General features: G+C 40.7%; 1 protein-coding gene across 1 annotated transcript in view; it reads right to left on the bottom strand.

Annotated features, from left to right (window-relative positions):
• Positions 1-21371, bottom strand: part of SAMSN1 (SAM domain, SH3 domain and nuclear localization signals 1) — a 75717-nt gene extending 54346 nt beyond the window's left edge. The window contains exons 1-6 of the mRNA XM_083500697.1: positions 21274-21371; positions 16812-16949; positions 12491-12531; positions 9899-9936; positions 6005-6091; positions 682-758 (exon numbers count right to left, since the gene is read on the bottom strand). Coding sequence (XP_083356823.1) covers positions 682-758; positions 6005-6091; positions 9899-9936; positions 12491-12531; positions 16812-16949; positions 21274-21297 — 405 coding nt within the window. The 5' untranslated portion in view covers positions 21298-21371. The remainder of the gene's footprint in view (positions 1-681; positions 759-6004; positions 6092-9898; positions 9937-12490; positions 12532-16811; positions 16950-21273) is intronic.
• Between the last annotated feature and the right edge of the window lie 4296 nt (positions 21372-25667).

The raw sequence follows: 25667 nt of genomic DNA, 5'->3' as shown, positions 1-25667 counted from the left end.
GTGGAAAAATAAAAAATAAAAATACTCTAAATATGCTTGCTCCCCATACAAGATTATTTTCTCCTTAAGTGAAGCAATTACAGGAGATACATATCTGGTCCAGAAGGTTGGCAAAAACGTACAAGGCTGCCCTGTACAAACATCTAGCTCAGTGTTGTCTACACTAATTGGCAATGGATCTCTAGAGATGATCCTCTCCTAGACCTACTTGGAAATGCCAGGGATTGAAACTTGGTCTTCTGCATCAGATGTTCTACCACTGACTTACAGCTCTTCCCCTAACCTGTCGGCGTGCTTGTGACCACCAGGAAGCTCATGATCTGACTAATGTGGATTGTATGAATGAGCATCTATTATAAAAGCTTATAAACATAGCCAGCAGGAGTTGCTCAACCACCACAGACCAAAAGAGAACTACCAACTTTAATCATTTGGCAGGCCCATTTATTTGAGTACACAAGAAAAATTATGCATGACCCTCCAAGCAGGGTGCCAGGGTGGCTCAATGGGGATGTTGTGGCAGGGATTCCATTAGCAGTCCTTAGTCAGAGAGCAGGCTGATTAAAAAAAAATAATCCAGCCAAGCCTACAGACACGTGGGATCCATTTTGCAGCCCAGTCTAGAAAGAACTTCAGGCAGGTATTTCTATTGCCCAAGTTCTGCTACAGTTTCACAGTTACCTGACATGTAGTTTCCTCTATTCTTGTTCCTTGTAGTAAATGAAACCTTTCTCCAATAAGAAAATCTTCATTCATTTCTGTCCAGAGGTGGGGAGGAATTAGAAAAGTACAAAGATTATTATCACGAAGAACCTAATTAAAGTTTTTGCAATACATTTTCATTGAAAATAGAATGAGTAACATATACAAATATAACAGAAACATGGTAGGAAATGCAGAGATCTATTTTTACCACAGTAGGAAAATTGGAGTTGTTCTTTCTTTTTTAAAGCTTTCAGTCTTATTTCCTGTGTTCTCTGGGCTTCTTCCCTTCCCTTATAACATCCTGTCAGCTTTAAAAATATTCATTGCCTTTTGGTATGCTGTAGACATTTAAAATAGCTGTGGTGATGGGGAAAGGTGTCTGACCAGACACCTAGGCGGTCAGAATATTTATGTTCGTTGACTATAGGATAAACACATATTGTCTTTCATTCACACACACACACACACACACACACACACACACGGGAAGCACTTTTAAAATTTTCTCTAATCATAATAATGAGTTTTTACTGTTTGAAATCAAGATTTTCATGAAGCAAAGTTCTTGTGAAGGTTTTTGTTTTTGTTTTTACTTCCATGCTGCTTTCCATAGTGGGAACATCTTTACTATCCCAGTCTTTCTAAAGATCACCACTATGATTCATCAGCTACTTAAGCTGGTATACTTGGACTTAAACTCATTCATGCCTAATTTGTGGATCACTAAAGTAGCAGTCCCAAACGTATTTCAATGGAAATACTTGCATGCATCTGAACAAACTTGGTTAGCATTAGACTTTTGATCTGTTTGCTAGCTAGCTCTAGGCAAAGCCTGCAAAACTGTGAGTCTCGAAGCAGAATTCCAACAGCCATCCATGTATTGTGATTTGCTACATCCTTAATAACCCACTTCCTAATTTTACAGTCCTAAGCAGAGGTAGGAAAAACCGAAGGCTTATCAATATGTAGTCAGGTGTTTGAATTGTGCTTAGGAATGAAATAGATGTAACTGTAGATGAAATAAACAAATAATAACTCTGTGCGTCTTTCATTGCATCTGGCTAAAACTGATCAGAAATTTATAGCAAAGGGGAAGTGTTACCTTACATTTTCGTCTCAAATTAATAAAGAACATTTCTATACTATTACTATGTATAGGTGTTAAGGGAGGGGTAGTACCTCTTGTGGGAGACACATTGTGCTCCTTCTGGGGTACTTTGTCCACCTTTGTTCCCTACCCTGCACTCAGTTTTCACCTGTGGCTCCTAGAAACTGTCAGCATGTGATAGTGGCCGCACCCCAGCAAACAGCTTTGATAACCAGGTGAGGGTAGCCGATGAGTCTTAAAACCTCAGTGAGTTAGGGACTTCTTCTGCATGTGAAGACAGGCTCCGGCAGATTGAGCAGACAAGACCATTAGTGTGTCCACTGGTCAAGAAGGCACTTACTCCACATGCTGTAAGGGAAGCAAGGGGCAGATGGGGCTTGTCAACCTGGGAATGTAGTTCATCCAAGATAAGGAAGACTCTGATCCTAAACCTCTGCTGCTTTACAGATATATACATTCACGAGAAAGACTTTGGGAGGAAACCCAAAGGAAAAATCCATACTCGCTGCCTTGTGGGACCTATTTGGGAGAAGAAAAGGCTAAGGAGTAAACCCTACACAAATCCAGAGTGGAGTTCCTAAGAGGGATGGATGGCGTCTTGTATGCTTCTTCCAACAAACATATTGCTCATTTTTCTTTGGACCACATCAGTAAGGATGAGAAGAGAGACTTGTTGTCTGGGCAGCCCAGGAACCCCATACAAATTGCCTACGTTTGTGCGTCAGATGGGTCACTTTGGCACTGCTAACACAGCAAAAACATTGCAGGAGGCAGCAGTTATGAGTTACCAGCCTCTGCAGCCACAGCAGGCACTGTGATTCTCCAGAGGTTTGGCTTCACCCTGGAGATGCACTCCATTCTCTTGAGACAGATTGATGCCAATGATAATAAGAAAGTCTACTTTTGTCTTCATTTGTTTTCTAAATTCTTTTATATGGCATGATTATTTTTTTAAAAAAACCAACTCCTTTAGTTTGTATTAGGTGAAGTTGGATGATGTATTTCAACCAAAATCTAATTAGAGATTTCACCCCTCGATCCTAAACCTTTTCACTTGCAAACAGCTCATTAATGTAAATGGAACTTGCATGCACATGAGCATATAGATTACCACAATTGTTTTAGTAGTATATCAAATCAGTCTACTTTTCTGGAAAATGTAAGTTATGTTCCCTCAAAATGTTAATGTCAGCAAGAAGAGAAGAGTTTGGATTTTATATCCCACTTTATCACTACCCAAAGGAGTCTCAAAGCGGCTAACAATTTCCTTTCCCCTCCTCCCCCACAACAAACACTCTGTGAGGTGAGTGGGGCTGAGAGACTTCAGAGAAGTGTGACTAGCCCAAGGTCACCCAGCAGCTGCAGGTGGAGGAGCGGAGACGTGAACCCGGTTCCCCAGATTACGAGTCTATCGCTCTTAACCACTACACCACACTAGCAACAGTTGGTATTATTATTCTTTTGGGAAATGCGAAGGTGTTACCAAAATGTTACTTTAAATCTGCAGTATCATCATCCTGGGGAACAAAGCTTTATATATTCCCTTTGTAATAATAATAATAATAATAATAATAATAATAATAATAATAATAATAAAAATACATTTGTATCCCACTTTCCTTTCATCATGGAACTCAAAGCAGTAGAGATGGGTTTCTACTTGGTTTTTCATTTCAGCTTTAACCAGACCTACTTAGCTTCAGCGCCTAGGACTTGCCGATTGCATGGTCGGCGGTTCGAATCCCCGCGGCGGAGTGCGCGGGGTGCGCTCCCGTCGTTCGGTCCCAGCGCCTGCCAACCTAGCACCCCCGGGTGCAAGTAGATAAATAGGGACCGCTTACCAGCGGGAAGGTAAACGGCATTCCGTGTGCTGTGCTGGCTCGCCAGATGCAGCTTGTCACGCTGGCCACGTGACCCGGAAGTGTCTGCGGACAGCGCTGGCTCCTGGCCTATAGAGTGAGATGAGCGCACAACCCTAGAGTCTGGCAAGACTGGCCTGTACGGGCAGGGGTACCTTTACCTTTACTTTTACTTAGCTTCAGCATAGATCCTATTTTATTGTGCTATAAGTGCACAAAAGTCTGCTAGATCACTGCTAATCAGCACAGAAAATATTGAACTAGACAACGGTATAAGGTTGCATCATATGCTTGTAAGCCAGAACCATGTGCAAAGCCCTCCACTCATGCAGCTACAACATCTCCTTATGCCTTTATGTCTCTCCATGTGCCTTTTCCTGCTGTAAACTGTGCAGGAAATACTGCATAGCAAGACAAAGTCAATGTGCAGATCCTAAAATGAACCCAAGCAACCAGGCCATCTGGCAATGTAGGAACTCTCTGTAGGATTATTCAAAACTATGAAGGGAGAAGTAAACTGTACTACAAACTGGGACAAGACCCTCATGGTGTGCCAAGGGAAATGAAATGGTTAAAGAAAAGCTAAAAGATAAGATAGGCTCATGAATAGCCTATTTGAAATCTATGGCTTTAAGTGCTTAAAGTTAAGCCTGTGGTTTAGTGCTTTGATTCATCAGGGTCTAGTTTCTGTGGGGTCAATCACTTAATCCTCACACCCAATTGCCTTTAGAAAGGAGGGACAAGTAAGGCAAAAGAAAGAAGGAAATAGAGAGGCAACTTACCCTGATTCAGTGAATTTTAAAAACAAATAGGGATAACATAAAAGTTGCCATGTTCTTGTGTCAACTCTCTTATCTAAACTGAGTAGACCAGAACTCTGAAAGGACTGCATAGAGATAGCTGCTCCTGAAGCTATTATGTACTACCCTCAAGTGTCATGATAACTGGTCCTTTATTCAAAGTGGAAAGGTAGCAGGAGCACCAGTGGTTAAGGTGGTAGATATGTAAAAAAATATTTATAGCTGTGCTTGGCCACAGCTTCCTGGCTCACTTCCCCTGTATGTCTGCACCTTTCCTTGGAAACTCCATTCATATACTGGTGTGTCCATAGTGCTGTGTAAAATCAGACTGATAGGACCCACCACAGTGTTGGCAAACCATAGTGAAATAAACCTGCATACACACCATGCATTTGAAGAACCTTATGTCAACATTAGTAAAGAAAAAGCATTTTATATGTGTTATAACACTATGACATCAGAAGGTGCTGTGGAGTCCCGTCTTTTGCCAATGTGATTTCCCATAATAAAGTGTACAATGCGTTTTCCTGAAACACTTTCTTGATGTGCCTAGATCCAGCCCTAGTTTGTTAAGTGTGCGAGGAATTGTTGCTCTGTAGGAATAAATTACAGCTCCCAGGAGTCCCAGGAAATAATGTGCTTTATTTTTTTGTGTGTGTATCCAGTCTGAGTCTAGTCTAAAATGCTGTATGCATGTCTTCTTCCCCGCCCCCAACCCCACATGATTTTGTCTCTAGTAGGTAAAGGTAAAGGTAAAGGACCCCTGGACGGTTAAGTCCAGTCAAAGATGACTATGGGGTGCGGTGCTCATCTTGCTTTCAGGTCAAGGGAGCTGGTGTTTGTCCACAGACAGCTTTCTGGGTCATGTGGCCAGCATGACTAGACTACTTCTGGCGCAAGAATTAAGCTGCACAGATATCAATGAGAATTACATCAAAACAAAAAATGTTTAGGCTAGAAAGACATGAAGCAGTCCTATACCAAGTCATACCACGGGTCCATGTAGCTCAGTACTGTCTACTCTGACTGGCAGTGCCTAACCAAGATTTCAGGCAGGAGTCTCTCCTGGCGCTACCTGAAAATGCTAAGGAATGAACTTGGAACCGTCTGAATGCAAAGCACTTGCTCTGCTACTGAGACAGGACTGGGTTTTATATTTCTCCCCCCCCCCCCATGTGGGTTTCCTGTTAGAAGGCTTTGCTACTTCTGTTTTCTACAAAGCACCTAGCATACAGTTCATCGGAAATACATGTCAAATAGCAGGCATACTAATCTTCTGCCAGGATCAAAACAACAGCAAGCTGGTTGCATGAGGGTCTTCTGCTACATGTCAGCTACAGGAAGCATTTAATAGAAGCCATGCAGTTCCTTGCTTCAACTTTCCACTTTATTTAAAGTGCATATCTTTCCCTTGGGGAAGAGTCAGCCCTCCCCACCAGAGGCCTTGACAAATTATTTCACTGTTTTCCTCTGTGCCCTTTAAAATGTTTTGAGGAAAATGCAAAATCAGCTGAAATGCGTATTGCAATTACCTTCAGACTGACAGTGCCTTCCGAAGTACAAATCATTCTCTTGCTTCTTGGGAAGCTGCCCGAGTGTGCCATTCACATTTTTCCTATCTAGAAGCGAAGCAAAGAAAGCAGGTTCCTGGATTCATATCATATTAGTGAAGCAGCCGAAAACTCTACATAATTAGCGATGGGATGCAGATCAACCAATCCCAAAGGGCAATTTCCTTGAAAAAGCTTCTAAAAGTGGGAAAAGATTTAGACCAATTGGCATCTATGCACAATATTTAGTTTGATCTGCAGATCCATATTACAGTGTCAGAGAGTCCTTACAGTACCACAAGGGCCAGTGATTATTCATTTGTTCAGTTGTCTGTTTCATTTATGAATTGCTTGTCATGAAGAATCTCAAAGCAATTTCACATTGCATATATAAAAACGATATAATCAAATGCGTATATATAAACAATTTAAACCCACTACATATATAGAAACACTTTTAAATCCATTACAGATGCTGATGGGATAAAAATCTATGCTTGTTGAGAACAGTTTTCAACAAATGCTGAAAAAACAATAGAGAAGACACCTGTCTGATATGTAAGGAGAGGTGCTACCACACAAAGTCCTTATTCCAACATTGTGTGAAATGGTGTCCCTTATTTCACGTTTGTAAGTTGTTTATAATTGTTTTTAATATTGTTTTTTATGCTGGAGCCTGCCTTGGGACCTTAGGGTAAAGGGTGATTTAGAACAACAACAATAACAACAGTATCTGCAGGATGCCCTCTCCTGTAGAGCACAACAATCGCTTGGGTATATAAGGATGATGAAAAGGAGAAGTAGAGCTGTGAGTCCTCAGCATTCTAATGGCAACACACTCCATAATTCAGGATGACCTCACCATGGTTTTCTGTAGATGTTAAATAGCATGGAGGGTAGCTCAAACCATGTAGAGCCCCACACTGGTGGCTGCACAAATCTGCACAGTTTCTGAACAAAATCTGAACAATACCGCTCAAACACCAGATTCTAGATTTGGCCATCCAACTAGTGCCAGAAATACTGCAAAGCAATACTGCCCACTCCCAACTTGGACAGCTACTCCAGAAGGATATTATTATTATTATTATTATTATTATTATTATTATTATTAGTCATACCTTGGATAAATACTCTTTAGGATAAGTATTTTCAGGTTGCGCTCCGCGGCAACCCAGAAGTAACGGAGCACATTACAGTGGTGCCCCGCAAGACGAATGCCTTGCAAGACGGAAAACTCGCTAGACGAAAGAGTTTTCCGTTTTGGAGGTGCTTCGCAAAACGAATCTCCTATGGGCTTGCTTCGCAAGACGAAAATGTCTTGCGAGTTCCTGCGGGTTTTTTTTCCTTTCCCCCCCTTTTTCTAAGCCGCTAAGCTGCTTATCAGCTGATCCGATAAGTCGCTAATAGCGCTAATCCGCTAATCCGTCAATGGGCTTGCTTCGCAAGACGAAAGAACCGCTAGACGAAGAGAATCACAGAACGGATTCTTTTCGTCTTACGAGGCACCACTGTACTTCCAGGTTTTGTCGCTCGCGCATGCGCAGACAGTCAAAAAACTGCGCAGTCGCGTCTTACGTTCTGCTCAGGATGTGAACGGGGCTCCGGAATGGATCCCGTTCGCATCCCGAGGTACCACTATATTATTATTATTATTATTATTATTATTATTATTATTATTATTATTTCTATACTGCCCTATACCTTAAGGTTTCAGGGCAGTTCACATAAAATATAAAATACATAAAGTCAAAACAAAACCAACAACCCAATAAAAAACCCCCAAAGAGCTAGCATTTTTAAACAGGGTATAGGATGTAGATTGAGTCAGGCAAAGGCCTGGTTGAAAAGGAACGTTTTTGTGTGGCGCCTAAAGGTGTATAGTGAAGGCGCCACACAAACATCCCTGGGGAGAGCATTCCACAAATGGGGAGCCACTGCAGAGAAGGCCCGTTCTCGTGTTGCCACCCTCCTGACCTCTTGCGCAGGAGGCACATATGGTTCATATGTGAAGTGGCGGTCCTTGAGGTATTGTGGTCCAGAGCCATTTAAGGCTTAATAGGTCAAAACTGAAAGATAATTGGACTGAAAGCTGCTAAGATCAATGAGAATCAACAAAGTCAAAAACCCACTTTCTCTCTTCTGACTCCAGGTGACTAAAGCCTGTAACAGAGCCTAAACTGGATCCAAATCTGGCCAGTGACTACCAGCTAAAGGATCTTGACCAGGAAGGGAGCTTTGAAATCAGTCAGTAGCTTATTTTGATTTCGGTTCAGTGGTGGTTTATTTGGGAGTGATCCGACTAATGTTGCTTTTAGACAATTTGGGAATACTCTCATACTCAGATAGATGAACCGGTGGTTCTTAATCCCAACACAAAAAGCCTCAGAGAAGGTACACCCCAGCTTCATGCTATCTAGATGTTAAGGAGTTGGCTCTTGCAGTGCCCCATAAGGGGATCCCCTCAGGTGGAGATCCCATTTTGGTCCTGGCCCCTTCAGGGTCAGCACTGGTAAATATAAACCCCAAACCCTGAAGTCAGGCAAGAAGACAATCATGCTGAGGCGTTGGGCTCTGTTGCAAGTGATGTTGGAGGTGTCACTCTTGCATCAAAAAGTGAGCGTCCAAAGAGAAGCAGCTGCCACAAACCGTGAGGCCATAGCCTCTAAATTAACGCTGCAAAGCTGTCAAATATGTGTTGACTGCTGATGTGAGAAACTTGTGTTGGGTTGCAAGCTACTATTGACTCGCTATCTCTATATGTCAACTTACATGTGAAGCAATTGGTCTTAATATCCCTAGGAAAGTTCTATGAGGACAGATTTGCCATGGTTTTGTTTTAAGGATGCCACACCGATTTATTCAAAGCAGACATCAGCAGGTTTATGGTTTCAACATGTGAGAGTGTAGTATCATCTGAAGAAGTGTGCATGCACACGAAAGCTCATACCAAGAACTAACTTAGTTGGTCTTTAAGGTGCTACTGGAAGGAATTTTTTTATTTAGGAATATGATTGCATCTCTTTCATGGTTCATATTGATTTCAAGACTATATTGCATTGATTTCAAGAGTGTACTAAGAACCACATCTATGAAACATCTGTTGTGATTTCACTTCTGAAGGGTGATGCAATTCTTTTTAAGGCTTTTCATTTGTTTTCATTTTAAATACACTTGGAGAAAAAGAAAGGAAATTCTTTTGATATGGCATGGCCATTTTGTACTTGTGGGCTTTAAAGCAATAACGTGGTGTCATGGAATATGAAGATTTTTGCAATTAAAATCTATATTTTTACCTTTAGAAAGCATCCTTGCTTTAAATGTTCTCCATTCATTGTCATCTAGTGAGATAAAATATGAATGGATGCAAATGCTGCTGAACTGCAAAACTCACAGAGAGGTCGATAGGCTCTTTATGATGGATTGCCATGTTTTTATTTATTTCCATATTCAGCAAAAAAAAAAGTATTTAAAATGTCTGAATAAATCAGTTCTACAACTTGGAATATATACGAAATGATTTTTATAAAGCTAGCTGCTGAAAACAGGATATGTTGACCATCACAATCAAACATGAAAAAATGATTAGACATTTTATGAAAATACATTTCATTTCTCAAGTTATGTTCGCGGTTTCAACTAGCAAAGGAAAATAGCCATTTTAACAATGGAAAACAAATTAGACACACATTCTATTAAATCTGAAATGCTCCCATAATTGTTTTTTGTATGCATGTATGGTACTTTCAAGCAACCTCTGTCAGAGTGTTGGATTTGTCTGTTTCACCAGAAGTATTCAGCACATGGATGACCCCTTATTTGCGTGATAAAACAACAACACAAAAGCCTGAACAGAACACAATGTGAATTACTAACCAAATGCTTCATTTTCTGACATGGACTTCTGGATGGACCTAGAAAGAGATAAAAAGAATGTAGAGTCTGATCTTTTATTAATCGATTCAACGTAGTTATTCTAACGACTGAACCAGGGTTTTTGTCTGCTATCTTTAAATGATGCCTGTGCACTCTAACTACAGTGGAGCTTTGTGCTAAAACAATCCTGCACCCTACAAAAACTCATGCCATAATAAATTTGCCATAGGACTCTAAGTCATTTATCATAAGGCTGACCCTGCTTTGGATGAGAAAATTATTCTCAAACTGAGCCTAATTTTCTTCCCATCTATTATTCATTGCCAAGCATTTACCAAATAGTTAAGGGGAGCATGACTCATTTGGGGAGCACATAATTCACAAATAATTGGTTTACATTATTCATTATATGTAATGAGTGGATGATTGTCTGAGTCAACTGTTGTTCACACAGGTTCAAGAATCTGAATTGCTAAAAACAAAATGCTGCCCTAGGTGAGACAAGTGTGATCCCTCTCTGCCCCTCAAAATCCATCCAAAGCATTGTCTCCATCAGGACATGTTTGTTTTGGCAGTAGTTGGGGGAGGGGTGCTCATGTGACCTGAATGATTCTACAGTAGGCACAGGTCTACCTGTTTGTCCATTTCTGTGCCTCCAAACTACTTGGGGCAGCAGTCCTGGGCCACAGAGTTGCTTCCCTCCAGTGCTGAAAATGTTTGAAAGCACGTCAAAGTGCATGTAGAGAAATAGGTACTGCAGGAAGGTAAACGGCGTTTCCGTGTGCTGCTCTGGTTCGCCAGAAGCGGCTTAGTCATGCTGGCCACATGACCCAGAAGCTGTCTGCGGACAAACGGCGGCTCCCTCGGCCAATAAAGCGAGATGAGCGCCACAACCCCAGAGTCGGTCACGACTGGACCTAATGGTCAGGGATCCCTTTACCTTTACCTACTACTGCTGCCACATGGAGCATGGCCAGCTCCCCACAACAGACCAAGGGAATGCAGGAGTCTCTACAAATAATCAGATGCAATAGAGAACAGAAATATTTTACATACTTAATATAGTTATGCAGAAGAGAGGATTTGAGAACTATGAAAAACTGCTTTTCAAGCTGCTGCTTTGTGTCTGCTTTATTTTGTCTGCTCTTTTAAATTGCATTGTTTTAAGGTTTTTGTTTCTACTGTAATTTTAGGTTACACAAGATGCTATCTTATACCAAGTTGGTACCTCACATGATATTATCTATATGCCAATGGTCAATGGCTTGCCAGGATTTCAGACAAGGGTCTCTCTTGGCCCAACCCTAGGTATACCAGGAATGGCACCTAGGACCTTCTGTATGCAAGCAGGTACCTTGGCACTGAGCTACAGTTTGGAACTTGTTGATGAGTAGGGAGTATAAATCCCAAAAATAAATACTCAGTGATGAGAAAACTTCCTCTGCTGCATAACTATTATAGGTACAGAAGATTCCCTCTTACCAGCCCAGCAAAAAGCCTTGTATAGAAGTCTATTGTTATTGGAGAAATGCACCTCAAATAGTATTTTTATCAACTGATCACCATTACATTCACAAGACAAGCTCTCTCTTCATCATGAGCCTGAACTTGGACAATAAATTTATCTGTTGATAATAGTGATCCAGGAATTCAGATGGCTCAGTAGCTGACATGTCTGCGGGGTAGGCCCCATCATGAGCTTATTTGGGTACCATGAAAGGCAGCAAATTGTTATTTATTATTAATATTATTAATATTAATATTTATTTTTGCTGCTGAAGAGTGAGAGATGTACTTGGGAAAATTTCTGCCTTAGGTGCCAAGATAAACTTGGCTGGCCTTGGGTTTTTGTGTCTTGAAGAAGAGACGGTGCCATCTGATTGCCCACCTCAGATAGCAAAATGTTTGGGGCTGGCCCTATATGTCTGTCACATAGACACAGATCTGCTGATAAATCATTGTATAAGATGGGATTTCAAAATGAGATGGCAATTGAAAGAGGAAACACCTACAAAGATCCTGTCAGAAGCTCGGAATCTGCCAGTCCAGCTCTTCTCTTAAATAAATACAAAAATAAATCAATGTGCATACTAGTCATTAGCAGAAACAATCATAAGATTGGCTCATGCAAATCTTAGTCCAACCAAACTACTGCCACAGAAATGCCTGATAAAATGTACCTTAGCTTGGTGGTTAATCCAAATCATTTTGAAAACTAATTTGTATTGGGATAAAGGGAGGAGGGGAAACTCACAAGAAGATTATCAGGTCAATAGTACAAGCACACTTTGAAATAGGTTACCATATAAGTCTTATGGGGGAAAACCATACATATGGTTAACCCATGCTGAGCTTAATGATGACTAAATGTATCTGAGTTTTGATGTCTCCTCTTCAGTTATTGTAAAGAGAAAGTTTGGAAACAAAATGCTGAAAAAGATTTAGAGTGTTTTGCAAGCTTATATACATTTTCAAATGGCACTAGCACTGCCACATACACAGTACAAATACATAAACAATTAAAAGATTGAGGCTAGTTTAGTACACAAAACTAGTGACAGTGCACAGATGCTATTATAAATGTTCACTTACTGTCTTTTTTTCATCAATGTGTTTTCAATATCAGAAAATTCCTTTGGTGAAAAGAATAAAACTGGTTAGTTTCCAATTTTAAAAAACACCTTTTTAATTAAAAAATAGTTCTTATAATATGTCTTTAAAATTCATACTACCTCCCCAAAACTGCTCAGTGAAGTGTGAGCATGCTAAGTGGACTGCAAAAGTTACAGTCTATTGAGTACCATTTCTAGAAAAACAATGGGAAATCAGGGGAAGAAGAAATGGGAGATGGAATTGGGTTGTTGAGCTCCTAACATTCTAGGTCTTCTCAAAACTGTCAGCATTTTGCAGGAGGGATTCAAGTGCATACTGGAAATTTTGGTTTGTGCAGTTTAAATGAATTAAAGTCATTTTAGGTCCATGAATTCATTTTTAAAAATGGAATTCTTGTGGTTCAGAAAGGCATGGGATGAATGAATAACAGGAAGATGCATAGCTACGAGCAAGCAAATTTGAGAAAATCCAGAATGAATGCTCAGTGTTGTATAACCTCTCCCAAAACTATTCAGAATCAATGCTCAGTAAACACCAGGCACAGTCTAATCTACACATAGGTTTTAGGGAAACAAATAGTCTGGAGGAGCCCTTATAGCAGGGGCAGACTTTGGCCCTTCAAATTTCAGTGGCCAACATTCGGCATACACTCCATTCTGCTCAATTGACTATGTCATAGTTGTGATGTCCAGTGTGGCAGAACCAGTTGCACTGCCCTAAATCCCCTTTTGCTTATAGTAAGCTGGAAGGCAGCTTGGCTGAGATGGAACATTCCTGTTCAGTGATGGGTATACATTGCAGAATATTGGAGCTAGACCCATTTGCTGTACATGTATGACTTGTTCCTCATCACAAAGGAATTCTAGCAAAATTCTTCAGCGTTTGAAAGAGAGAGTCCTTGTTGATTTGGGAATAAAGTTATGCCGCCTTGAGGTGACAATGTTCAGATGGTGACTGACAGGATTCAAGATGAGAGTCCAGGCAGGCTCAGTTAATAAGCTTAGAGCTGCATATAAGGTGTAGACCTAATAACTCTCATGCTAGAAATAGCAGATAGGAGATTACACATTGCGCTTTGGCCTAAGCGGCATTTTTCCACAAGGCACATTGCTGAAACGTCACCGCTAATCTCGTTTTCCATTTCTAGAAACTATTTTATAAATAACCATATTGATTCTGCAGCTAGCAGAGTGACACAGCAGAGAGCTGTTATTTTTAGTTAACTACTGGACTAAACATTTCTCAAAACAAAAATGTAGAGATGCAACAGGATATTTATGTTCCTCATTAAAGCTGGTTGATAGTGAGCATTTTAACTGATTTAGTATTCTTTTCTTCCTTTTTCCCCCCAAAGAAGAATTTTAATTAGCGTTACATTAAAAAAGGTAGTGCAGCATTTAAAAAATGTTCCCTCTTCATGGGCATGAAACATGTGGTATCAATGAATGAGAGATGATGTCAGAGATTGGTTTGCTTACTATTGTGTGCATTGAGTGTGTGTGTGTGAATTTAACTTTGTGATGAATCCACTTGCTCTCTGTTATGGGAACAAAGGAAAAGTTCCAAATGTAATCCCTGGCAGAGGTGGGAAACACCTTGGAAAGTCACTGCCAGTCAGCGAGGATAGAGTGAACCACAGCCTGATAGATTCACACATTCAAACAGACATGGCAAGTGTGTTAGGGCATGTTACATACTAGAGCTTTAAAACATGATAGTTTGCATATTCTAACTGCACAAGCTTCTCTGACTTGTATAACATTCCTAATTCCTAATTCTGGGTAGGAGGGCTATATAAAAAGGTTTGCTGCTGCTGCTGGGACGAAGGCATGGCACCAAAGATAATTCCTGAACAAGAGTACTCCATGCTGGTCCAACCTGTCAGAATTGACATTTCAGCTTCATCAGCAGTGCAAGGCACTAATATCAGAGAAAAGGGCAAAGGTGGATTTAGGGCAGTGCGAGCAGTCCAGTTGCACTGGGCCAAGGAGGGTGCCTTCTCAAAGCCAGTAAGTATTTGCCTGTCTTCAGGGAAGGAGGTGCGAGGGGTTGGACAGGGTCCTAGAGTCATCCTTCCTCCTTCTCAAAGCCAGGCAAGCACTTATTGGGCTTTGGGGAGGAGGTAGGAAGGTTCTAGGACCCTGCCAGAGCTTCATACCTCCTTTCCAAAGCCTGGCTCAAGCCAGCGCCACAAGGCCTGGGGGGGGGGGAGGGCATCAAATGGCCTTGCACAGGGCAGCATATTACCAAGGTCTTCCTTTGAGAGGTTGACTATTGATTGATTGATTGATTGATTGATTATTTATTTAAGTATTTATATACAGCCCTTTCACAAAATATCAGGGCATTGCACAGCTACATAAACACTTAAAAAGAAAGCCTTACAAGCAGTACAAAACAATAATTAAAATGACTAGCTACTCAATATTAAAAAACATCATCCAACAGACAATAAACACCCAACTTCTAGAGGACAACTAACAGCAGACCTCCAGATGATCAGGCTGGGATATAAAGGCTCAGGTAGTCCTTAGGAATCCTCAATCCAAGTCATTCAGGGATTTGCATAGCAAAACAAGAACCTGGCCTGGGAGCAAATGGGAAGCCAGTGTAGATATTTTAGCAGAGGTGTAGCATGCTGCTGACCATCTGCCCCATCAGCAGTCTAGCCATTGCCTTCTGCACCAGCTGGAGCTTCCAGCCAAGGGCCAAGGGCTACCCGACATAAAGCACATTGCAGTAATCCACTCTTGAGATGGCCAATGCATGGAATACCCAAATCTAGATACCGCCATAGCTGGCATACCAGATGAAATTATTGAGGTAGAGTTGTGTTGAGAAACTACTACTACTTGTACCAAATAAAAGTGTCGCTTTATTTCAGAGGCACCGATTCCTGCAGTAGCACAAACAGTGACTTTGAATGCTCATTCATAAAACAGTAGCAAAGATAAATCTGTATATCTTGTCTGGCTGCCCTTTGTGACTGCCCCTCATGCCATGACTTTAATTTTAGTAACATACATTAACATGGTGACCTGATTTCCAAAGGATAACACAAATAGGTTCATAGTAATACCAGACTCTTTTTTGAAAATAACATCTGTTGATTCATACTGCATACGATCAAGATCTTGTGTGTTCTTTTCTTTAAAATAATATTGCTGCTAAACATTGCACAGATGGCTTGCAGTTAGGTTTTATTGGAAATAGATAAGAGCTTCAAAAGCTCCATTTGAAAACAACTAGGAAAGTAAATGGAACTAAATCATGCAAGCATTTGGAATATTGCATTGACTTCCACTCCTTTCCTGATGGATGTATTCTTTGTTTGTTTCTCCTGGTTATATTTGTTGGACTACGGCCCAGCTTAGCAATAGATGGTGCATGCAGAGTTGCATGCAAGAGAAGCAGGTCCAGAAAGCATGAGTCTGGGCGGTTTCCCCTCTTGCTCGACTCCTTTCCAAGGGAAAACCCACTCTTTAGTGATGGATTGGAACAAACATCAATCCAAATTGCCATTTGCTCCAATTGAGCGCTAAAGAGTGGTTTTCCTGGAGTGGGGGTGGGGAGCAGGGAAAAGCAGCGGGATAAAGGGAAGTGTGGATAAGACCTAAACTGACTAATCATCTTCCACTGGTGATGCAAAGCTCTGCCCCAGGTCTACATGTTAGCATGGATGTGAGAGGCAGGGACGTTTTTGTGCATATGAGTTTTTTTTTGTGTGTAGACATCACCAGAAACCTGATTGCATAGAGATTTTTGCATGAAGGCGTTTGGACCTCAGGCATCCCTAGTATTTGGAGTTGGAGATGAAAGAAGCCAGGTTTCTTTGGCGATGGGGTCAAGAGTAAAAACCCATAATTCATCTGCACACTTTGCACCTTCACACTAGTACTGTGTGCTAGTGCAGAAGTGAAATGGGATATGAGCATCAAGCGGAGATGGACAATGGAGACATTTGCCAAGTCATGTACAATAAACAGATGCTGGTTATACCCACTGGGGAATTCTCATGCTTGGTTGGAACTTCCACGTCTCATTAAGGAGAGTGGACTGCCCTAGAAACACAGGGTCCTAGATCCTGGACCATATCCTAATCCAGTTACTTCTGACCATTATGGAAGGGACTGGGCTTTTTCTAACACATAACTTTTGGTGTTTTCAGAGACGTACCAGTTTGAAAGTCTGTGTTCAAACCTAAGCAGTTATAACAATTCCATTGAAAAGCAGTCCAAATGTTTAAAGACAGAATGACATTAGTGATTAAGCATCAAATTACTGATGTAGGATCACTTACCAAAGACTGAGATCTTTCGGGAGGTCCACATTTCGCAGAGGCAATTACTGGGGTGTTAGCCCTGCTAGTCATGCAAATGGTCTCATGTGGGTCTTGATTTTCCTTAACTGGTTCATATAAACTATCCATAGAGCCCTCCTGAAATTCAAGAGCATCATAATTGTTTTAGCAATTGTATATTTTATTGTTCTAATCTGCCCTGGGATCTTATGGTAAAGGACCAGTAAGAAATAATGATTAGAATAGAATAGAATAGAATAGTATTCAGTCTGTCATACAAAGTCAGTTCACACAAGTATTGCTTCTATTTCTGATATTTTGGGGAGGGCCACACTCTCTTATATTTCAAGTACAGTAAGAACAGCATGCCAAACAGCTGTTACAGGTTCCACAGAGTTTCCAGGGCAAAAGAAAATCGCACCAAGGGTCCACAGATGGTCAGGGGTCCACAATTAGTGGGAGTGGGGTTTGCAACTATTTTAAATTGAGTATTTATCTTAATCTGCTGTACTCGTGTGGAGGCCTGATTATGCCCAGGTCTGAAGATGTGAAAAAAGCAGGTGTTGAGGCTCTTACAGTAAATGGCAACATTGCCAGTTGCACCACTATCCTTGGTATGCCCCAATTGTCTGAGTTTATGGCAGGGAATTGGTCCAGGAATAGGCTCAGGGCTGGCCCCACCATTGGGCAAAGTGAAGCAGACACCACAGCTTATTTTGGGTGCCATGAAAGGGCAGCAGATGGTTATGTATTGTGGGGCATTCTGCCTCGGGTGTCAAAATAACTTGGGCAGTCTTGGTACACAGTGGCCAACCAGATGCCCCTAGGAACCCCAGAAGCAGAACCTGAATGCAACAGCATTCTGCCCACCTGCCATTCTCAGCAACTGGTCTTCAGATGCATATTCATCTGGATTACATCCCACAAAGAAATAGCTTTGTTTGCAGAACTATTGTTTTGCTTTAACAAAGATTAGCAAGAACAAGAATATTTTCTTTACACCATCCCTTTATTTGCTGAACCAAATATTGATAAACTGCAAAAGTGGCTCAGTGGCTCTGAAAGTCGTTAAGACGATTAAGCTGCCACACTGTATTTAATATTAGGATTTACCAGTAAAATTTAGAGCTAGCATATGGAAGAGAGATGGAGAAATGGAAGAAACCTTATTTGGGTTAATTCTTTTCATCTTCCAGCAGATGCAAGCAGATTGTATATCTTTTCTGTATGACTTGAAGAGAACTTTCCTCAGTTGAGTTTAACAAACCACAGAAAAGCCGGGAGAACATCCCTTTGTCTTTCTCCACAGAAGTTGATTTCACAACAGATACATAACCTTCACAATTGTTACATACCGGATACGTAATTACAAATTGCTTAGGATTATTGGTTGTTTAGGAACCTCATGCAAAACCTTACTATAGCAAATTAATAAAATCCAACAGTGTCTTGCACATTGGGACAAAATAATTAGATTTCTGACCCTAAATAGGCAGACTGTTTTGTGGACCTCTATATGAAAGGGGAATGGGGAAACTTTTCTAACTGGTGGGCTAGATTCTTAGATTTCCCATCCCACCTATATATCTGCCACACACCTGAAAATTCCCCAATTTTCAGCTGCTTTTGCATGACCTCAGGTGAAGTATTCCTTTCTCACATAGTTTTCCTTTCTCACATAGTTTGAAATCAAACAATGCAGTCTAAAGCACAGGGCTTTGCATGCATCAATGATCACCTGATCAGTAGAGCCTGCAAACCCCATTTCCTTTGCCTGTGTGGTTGGAAATCAGTTCACACGGCACAAGACTTGGTTGGTGTTGTCGATCATCTATCTGGTCTGGCAGTTTCTGAAAACCCAATTTTCAGAAGAAATCCACATTTCTAGCTGCTGATGTCATATAGAATATCACGTGTAAGGCAGGTGGGTGCAGCTTGGGGTAAATCAAATTAGAATCCCTGCTGAGTCTAATTGGTCCCACAGGACAGATGTTGTCCATTGCTTCTAGAGTCGCAATGCAAAGTTTTAAAGTCAATAATGTCCAACCAACCTACAAAGCCACACACTGCTACATTGCTACATCTCTGCTCTGACCATCCTTTCCCAAAATGCTCCCCCCACCCAGTAAAAATACTATGTTGGTGACCTTTCGGCAAGTCATCTCCAGGCACTTATTCAGAGTTTGGTTTCCTTGGAATGAGAGACAGTGGAATCTGTGGTGTCTTTATGATATAAGGTTTATTTGCACATATAATTAACTCTGTAAGACAGAGTTGTTCCGCCTGGCCTTTGGCTTTGAGACAATTTGATTCCCTCCCCCTCTTTCTTTTTTCTTTTCCTTTCTCCTCCTGCGATGAGGCTACATTTTAATATTTTAATGTTGTATTTCAATTTTGTTGTATTCATTCAACTTGTTTTTATTATCGCTTGTTAGCCGCCCTGAGCCCGGCCTTGGCTGGGGAGGGCAGGGTATTAATAATAATAATAATAATAATAATAATAATAATATACAACTTGAGCCTATGATGGAGGGGCTCACAGCATTAACTCCCCAGAAGGTCTTGCTTCTCCCATAGTCACAGCCTTCGAATCAAGCAGAAATCAAGTCTCTCTTGCTTTCTCTCTCGCTCTCTCTCCCCTTCTGCTTTCTGCCTTCTGTCTGCTTCTAGCCCAGCTCTCACACCCATTCTAAAGAAGTTTATTCAAAATCTTCAGTTCTGTTCTAAAGCCAATCAAATATGCCACAGGAAGATTCAGTTTTATAATGAGCAGGACTAGGCTACCCCATTGGCACATGTGAGTCAGGGCAACATGTAATCCAAGATATACGGGACAATAGGCAGTTTCTAGCCAGCACACTCTGGCACCTTGCATAAAGAAGCCAAAATACATGGGTCACAAATGATTTATTCAAAATTATAGAGTTGGAAAGGACCGTGAGAGTCATCTAATGCAACCCCTTGCAATGCATGTATCTTTTGCCCAATGTGGAAGTTGAATCCATGACTCTGAGAATAAGAGTCTCATGCTCTACCAGCTGAGCTATCCTTTGATCTTATAATTCATTCAAAAGCTTTGAATTTGGTAATGCAATTTGTCTGAGCCAATTACTACATTTCAAACTAAATTTTCCTGTTTTGAGAAATATGATGAAAAGTACTTAGCTAAAGCACCTTCTGTTTAAACATTTTGTATGTTTTAAACTATTGTAATTTGTTCTTGATTTCATGGTTTTATCTTGATGTAAACCGCATGGATGGTTTTGTTTGTTTGTTTTTTAAATCAAGGGGTGTATAAATTTTTATTAAATAAATAACTATCTCTTGGCTCATGTTGTACATACAGCCACTTGCAGGGGCAAAATGGCCCGGGTAATCCCTGATACTGCAATTATGTCTGCCTCATCTCAAGTGAAATGGAAACTTTCACTGATAGGTGTAATGGCAAGTGTTTTTTAAAAAATACTTCATTTATGTAATTCCATCTGAGGGAAATACATCAAGCCCTCTTGATCCTTAGTTTCATAGGAAATCAGCAAGAACAATCATTTTAACAAGGTTTGATGAGATAGAAGCCACTGTAAGGTGTGCTAATAGATTCTTGACCTGATCTCTAATCCAACTTCTTTGTATTCTCACTTTGTTGTTGGCTCGTTTAATGTACTTGCCACTGTCATTTACCAGTGTTCTTTTATGATGTATACAATAGAGGATTATAAATCTAAAAATAAATGAAAACAAAATACTTGTATGTATTGAACTAGATCAAAATGTCACTTTAAAATATAAATATATTTCTTTTCAACAAATAAGCAATGTATTCAATTAAATTTTCACGGTAGAAGCATAAATATTCACAAACAGGTAGGAAAAACTGCTTGTTTGTTGTTGTTGTTGTTTTAAAAACAACACCCTGCATTTGCTTTCACCATTTGAAAAGTTATTGAAACACTACAGCACATAGACTAAAATATCTTGTGAAAAGAGCTGCATTTTACAATAGTACTTACACTTAAAGTGTGCTATCAAAGTTTTAAAACCTTATGGCATTTATATTGTGAGAACACACAATGCCCCCCCCCCAGGTCACAATGCAACTGCATAAGTCTCAATATTTCAAAACACCATGTTAGAAATGGAATTCAAATCGTTTCTTGAATGCATGACACAAAGAGAAACTGTTTCATCTTCATGAATAAAAAATGGCTCCACATGAACCATGAAGGGGGGTGGACATCAGTTCCACAGCTACCAGACACAATACTTCTAAATCACGCTCCTCTCTGGTTTTATTTTATTTTTATTTTTATGATTTGCTTCCTTTGCTGTTCTCTTCCCCTTTCCCTTACTAACCGAGAGTTTCATACTGTACACCCAACAGTTCTCTTTTTAACACCTTTAATCTCTGTCACCTGACTAAAGCTCATGTTTATAAAGTAAGGCAGACTAAGAAGAGACTTACCAGTGAAAAACAGAACAGATTCATTTTTCTCCGAAGTCAAAATTTGCAGCATTTACAAATATTATCCTCGTCCAAGGAATTGCAGCCACAGAATGCAGCTCCTTCTTGTCCTCCCCAGCTGTTTGAACATTTCTCCCTAGAGATTAGGGCAAGATAAAATCCCTGCAATAATCCACTGGATTCCCAGCCCATTATCAAATGAGACAGGATTGCCTGGGCCAGCACACGCAGTTCCTTAAATTAATGAACAATGTTTACCAACAAAACCAGATTAAGGTCCAGCAGCCTTGAATTTAATTTGCTCAGGTTAGTGCACTTTTGTGATTCCAAAGCAAGCCTGACTAGTTCTGTTAGTGTCTACAGCACCTACATTCCCAATGTTACACTTTGAAAGGAGTGTCACCATTCTTCCGAAGGGCTTCCGAAAGACACCTATTCAACAAGTGCAGCACTGTGTTTTCTTGTTAGAAAAATCATGCTTACCATGCATTTTTCAGGACAAAGGGGTCATGTGAATCCTAACTACAAATAACATATAAAATGCAACAGATGGCAGGGGCGCCAACTTGCCCTCCACATTGAGAGGACCCAGTGTCATGTGATGCATCCTGCCTCTGATCTTCACCCTCACCCCCTATAGTTGGCACCCCTGACAGTTGGTGTTTGAAAATCTGACATTTGAAACAGTGGTGCATTGTGGTGAAAAACCAGAGGGTAGTACCAACCATTTGCAAAGCCATTTAAACTTTCAATGAACTTGTAATTAGGGAAGAGGGCTGGAGATAAGAGGAGTAGTTCTGTCAGGGGTGCTGTTAAAGGATGGCTGAGACAGTCAAGAGTATTGCCCTGCTTCTTCCTCACTCTCCCTCTTAAGAACTTTGCTTAGAGCCTGGTGCACTGCCAAGTGAAGTGCCAGTAAGACCACAACTACCCCCCAACCTTAATTTGCTCATATGCCTTCTATACCTTTGTGCATATCTGTGTTATGGGTCTGAGTCCTGAATAACTACCTAGCAATGTTCTTCCCCTCTCGTCCCCCCACCTGCCTCCTAAATCTGTTCCACCATCCCTCTGGAACAGATCTGTGCATAGTGGCAGTGGGGGGGGGGGGAGAAGGGGAAGGTCCCATTGTACAAGTGGAACTCACTCCACTTGCACAATTTTTTTGGTTTAATACCACCCCAACAATTTATTTCACAGTCCTTAACTGTTGCTATTTTCTCATTTTTACAATGCTGGGATACTTATACCTTTGTAGCCATGATGAAGTAATATATAAACTATTTATCGCTTTTTCATCCAATTGCATTCATATATTCCAACAATAGGGACGCGGGTGGTGCTGTGGGTAAAACCTCAGTGCCTAGGGCTTGCCGATCGCATGGTCGGCGGTTCGAATCCCCACGGCGGGGTGAGCTCGCGTCTTTCAGTCCCAGCTCCTGCCCAGCTAGCAGTTCGAAAGCACCCTTAAGTGCAAGTAGATAAATAGGTACCGCTTTATAGCGGGAAGGTAAATGGCGTTTCCGTGTGCTGCGCTGGTGCTGGCTCGCCGGAGCAGCTTCATCACACTGGCCACGTGACCCAGAAGTGTCTCCGGACAGCGCTGGCCCCGGCCTCTTAAGTGAGATGGGCGCACAACCCTAGAGTCGGACACGACTGGCCCATATGGGCAGGGGTACCTTTACCTTTACTTTTATTCCAACAAAATTCTAATAGGATCCAATGGGATTTCTGTTTCAGTTATTGCCTCTTCAGTTATTATGTTTCCAAATTTTGAACATTAAGACATTTCTAACAAATAGCGTATCTACCTTATGATATCTGTTTTCTTCTCCATGAAGTGATGTACCACCTTGCTAATATCTTATTTAAGTTTTCTAAAAATAGTTGCATTTGGTGAAAGATGGCTAGTCTTCTCCAGTGCCTATTTCTCAGGGCTTACTCAAGAGTATGCAGTACCAGACCTCTTTTTTTGTTGCTGCTAAAAAGTGTGGCACTTCCTAACACCTCTCTTTTTTTTTTGGTTAAAAAATGTGACACTGTAACAACTTCATGGTGAGTACTGGCCCTTATTTTTCTAGGAAAAGAGAACTGGACTCTTTCCCCATATTGCAACCCCATTCTCTGGAATGTCGTTATTACATTTTACTGCCAAGTTGTCACAATACTTATTTTTGCTCTTTCTTCAGTTCTAACATATATCATGGGGATCATTTTCTGGTTTCTTCTGTAATATTAGTTATCAAAATACAGCCCCTTTTCCTATTCTATTCCCTTTAAGACTTTCCAACAGAGTTGGTAAAAGGGATTCAGCTGCTAGTCGTCAATCGTAGACAAATCAAGTGACAAAAGGCAATGGGGGGAACCATAGGCACCTCCATTTTAAGTAAGAAAGTCTGTATTCCCCCCCTCAAAAAAATTGGTTTAGAAGTAATAATTTCAGAAGTGAGAATCATGCAAACTTCTTAGCCTCAATGGTAACCCTGCTTACTTGGGAGTAAGTCCTTAGAATTCAGTACGATTTACTTCTGACTAAACATGGTTAGGGTTGTGCTGCTTAGGTAGTTCCAAGACCAGAGCTTTCAAAACTGTGTTGCAACACATTAGTGTGTCACACGAACACTCCCCACACTCCTCCTGGGGCTGGAAAGGGGTTACTTTAACCTCCGGCTTGCTAGTAAAACTGAATAACTGTGTCGTGAAATTATGCATGTCTAAAAAGTGTGTCACCAACACAAAGTTTGGAAAGCTCTGCCACAGACCTCTGTTTCTCACCTGCAGAGAATGTGCACTCACATGTGTGAGTTCCAAGATGCTGTATCTGTATCACTGGCACTTCTGGATGCCCACTTCCATAAAACATTTAAGATGGCACTGACAAAATCAGGTCAGAGGCCTTGGAACATTCTGTTCCAGAACACAAGCATACAACCACTGGCCCTGATCTATATACACTAAACCATTTGGAATGGACCCATGGAAGTCTAACTCTTAAATGTTATTGATTTTTTTTAAACAATCCATTTCCATTTAAACAGCTTTTAAAAATTCTGCTTCTCCTACTGTAATTGAACATAGTAAAGAAACATTTTAATAAGTTTTTTCTTCTTCTAAAAATATCTTATGTGGCATGCAGACAATTCACTGATAGGGCTGCTCCACTGACCACCCTCCTCAAATTCAGAATTTTAGTTAAATTCAGACATTAAAATGACACAGATTTTGCTAAAAGGTCCCATTTGTGCTATTTATTTCCCTCCTCCCCTTGGTTTGAGGGGTTTACTATGCAATCATATGTTGATGTGAAGGCTTTGATTCACACGGGAAATTACACGTATGTGTGGTGGTAGGTAAGGTTCATGCCCAGCCCCAGCCCCCCATTGAATATACAAATGAAAGCAAGGGTTCTTAAATTGTCAAACCCCAGAACCACTGGGATGACTTAATATTACTGAGACCCACCAGTCACAAAATGGTGGTGCAGTGGCAAGAGCCCATCACAAATTTGATGCAAGCAGAGGCTGTATTTGGCACGATCAGTTGACACTTTCCTACTGATAACTAATCCATATTTAGAAATTGCCAAATGTTCTTTCCCACTGACTGAAGAAAGCAATGTTAAGGAAAACAGGACTACAAAACTGCCTACAAAAGTGACCCTTTAAGCCAAATCTTGATGTAGGTGTTACAGACAGGTTACTGTTTCATTCCATCCATCCCCACCCTGAACAATAAAATCCCTTAAATTGACCGATTTTCTAAGATTTCGCAGAACAATTGAAACCAATGAAGTTTTTGTTTGCCTCAGAGATATTAAACACACACACTGTACTTTTTGGAAGATAGTAAGTATACACAGAGCAAACTAAACACACACATAATATAGCACACAAAGCCTAGAAGATTCCAAATCCAAACAGGATTGACATGTAACCTCAGTTCTAAGCCTGAAGGGGCTATAAAAATTCCAAAGTATACAGTTTTTCAAATTATTATCTTCTGTGTTATCAAATCAATGGAAAGTAGAAACATATTGAATATAGAATATAGTTGTGAATATGTTCAAGTCACCAGATCAAATTTTCTGCTGGTGTAGCTCTACTGAATGCTAGGAAACTTGGTCCATAATTTTGTTTTGCAATTCAGAGTGAAAACTGCTAAGTTCCATCTTCAGGCCTATTTATATATTACCTGACAAAACTGATGTCTACTGTGAATTATGGATATAGCAGTCATTATCTTCCAGGAGCACCTTGAAAGCGAGATGTCTAATCTCAATAATGCAAGTTTCCTGGTTAAATAAATCCCTTGTGCTCAGTAATTCTGTGCATTTATAGAAGACATGTCAACTCCCCACCTCATCAGACCTTAAAAAACATTTTAAAGCCTCAAGG

This window comes from Podarcis liolepis (genome assembly GCF_965112155.1).
Source record: "Podarcis liolepis genome assembly, chromosome: 4".
In the NCBI taxonomy this organism is placed as follows: domain Eukaryota; kingdom Metazoa; phylum Chordata; class Lepidosauria; order Squamata; family Lacertidae; genus Podarcis; species Podarcis liolepis.
The sequence above is the reverse complement of the archived record's forward strand: the minus strand, read 5'-3'. Positions and strand labels throughout refer to the sequence as shown.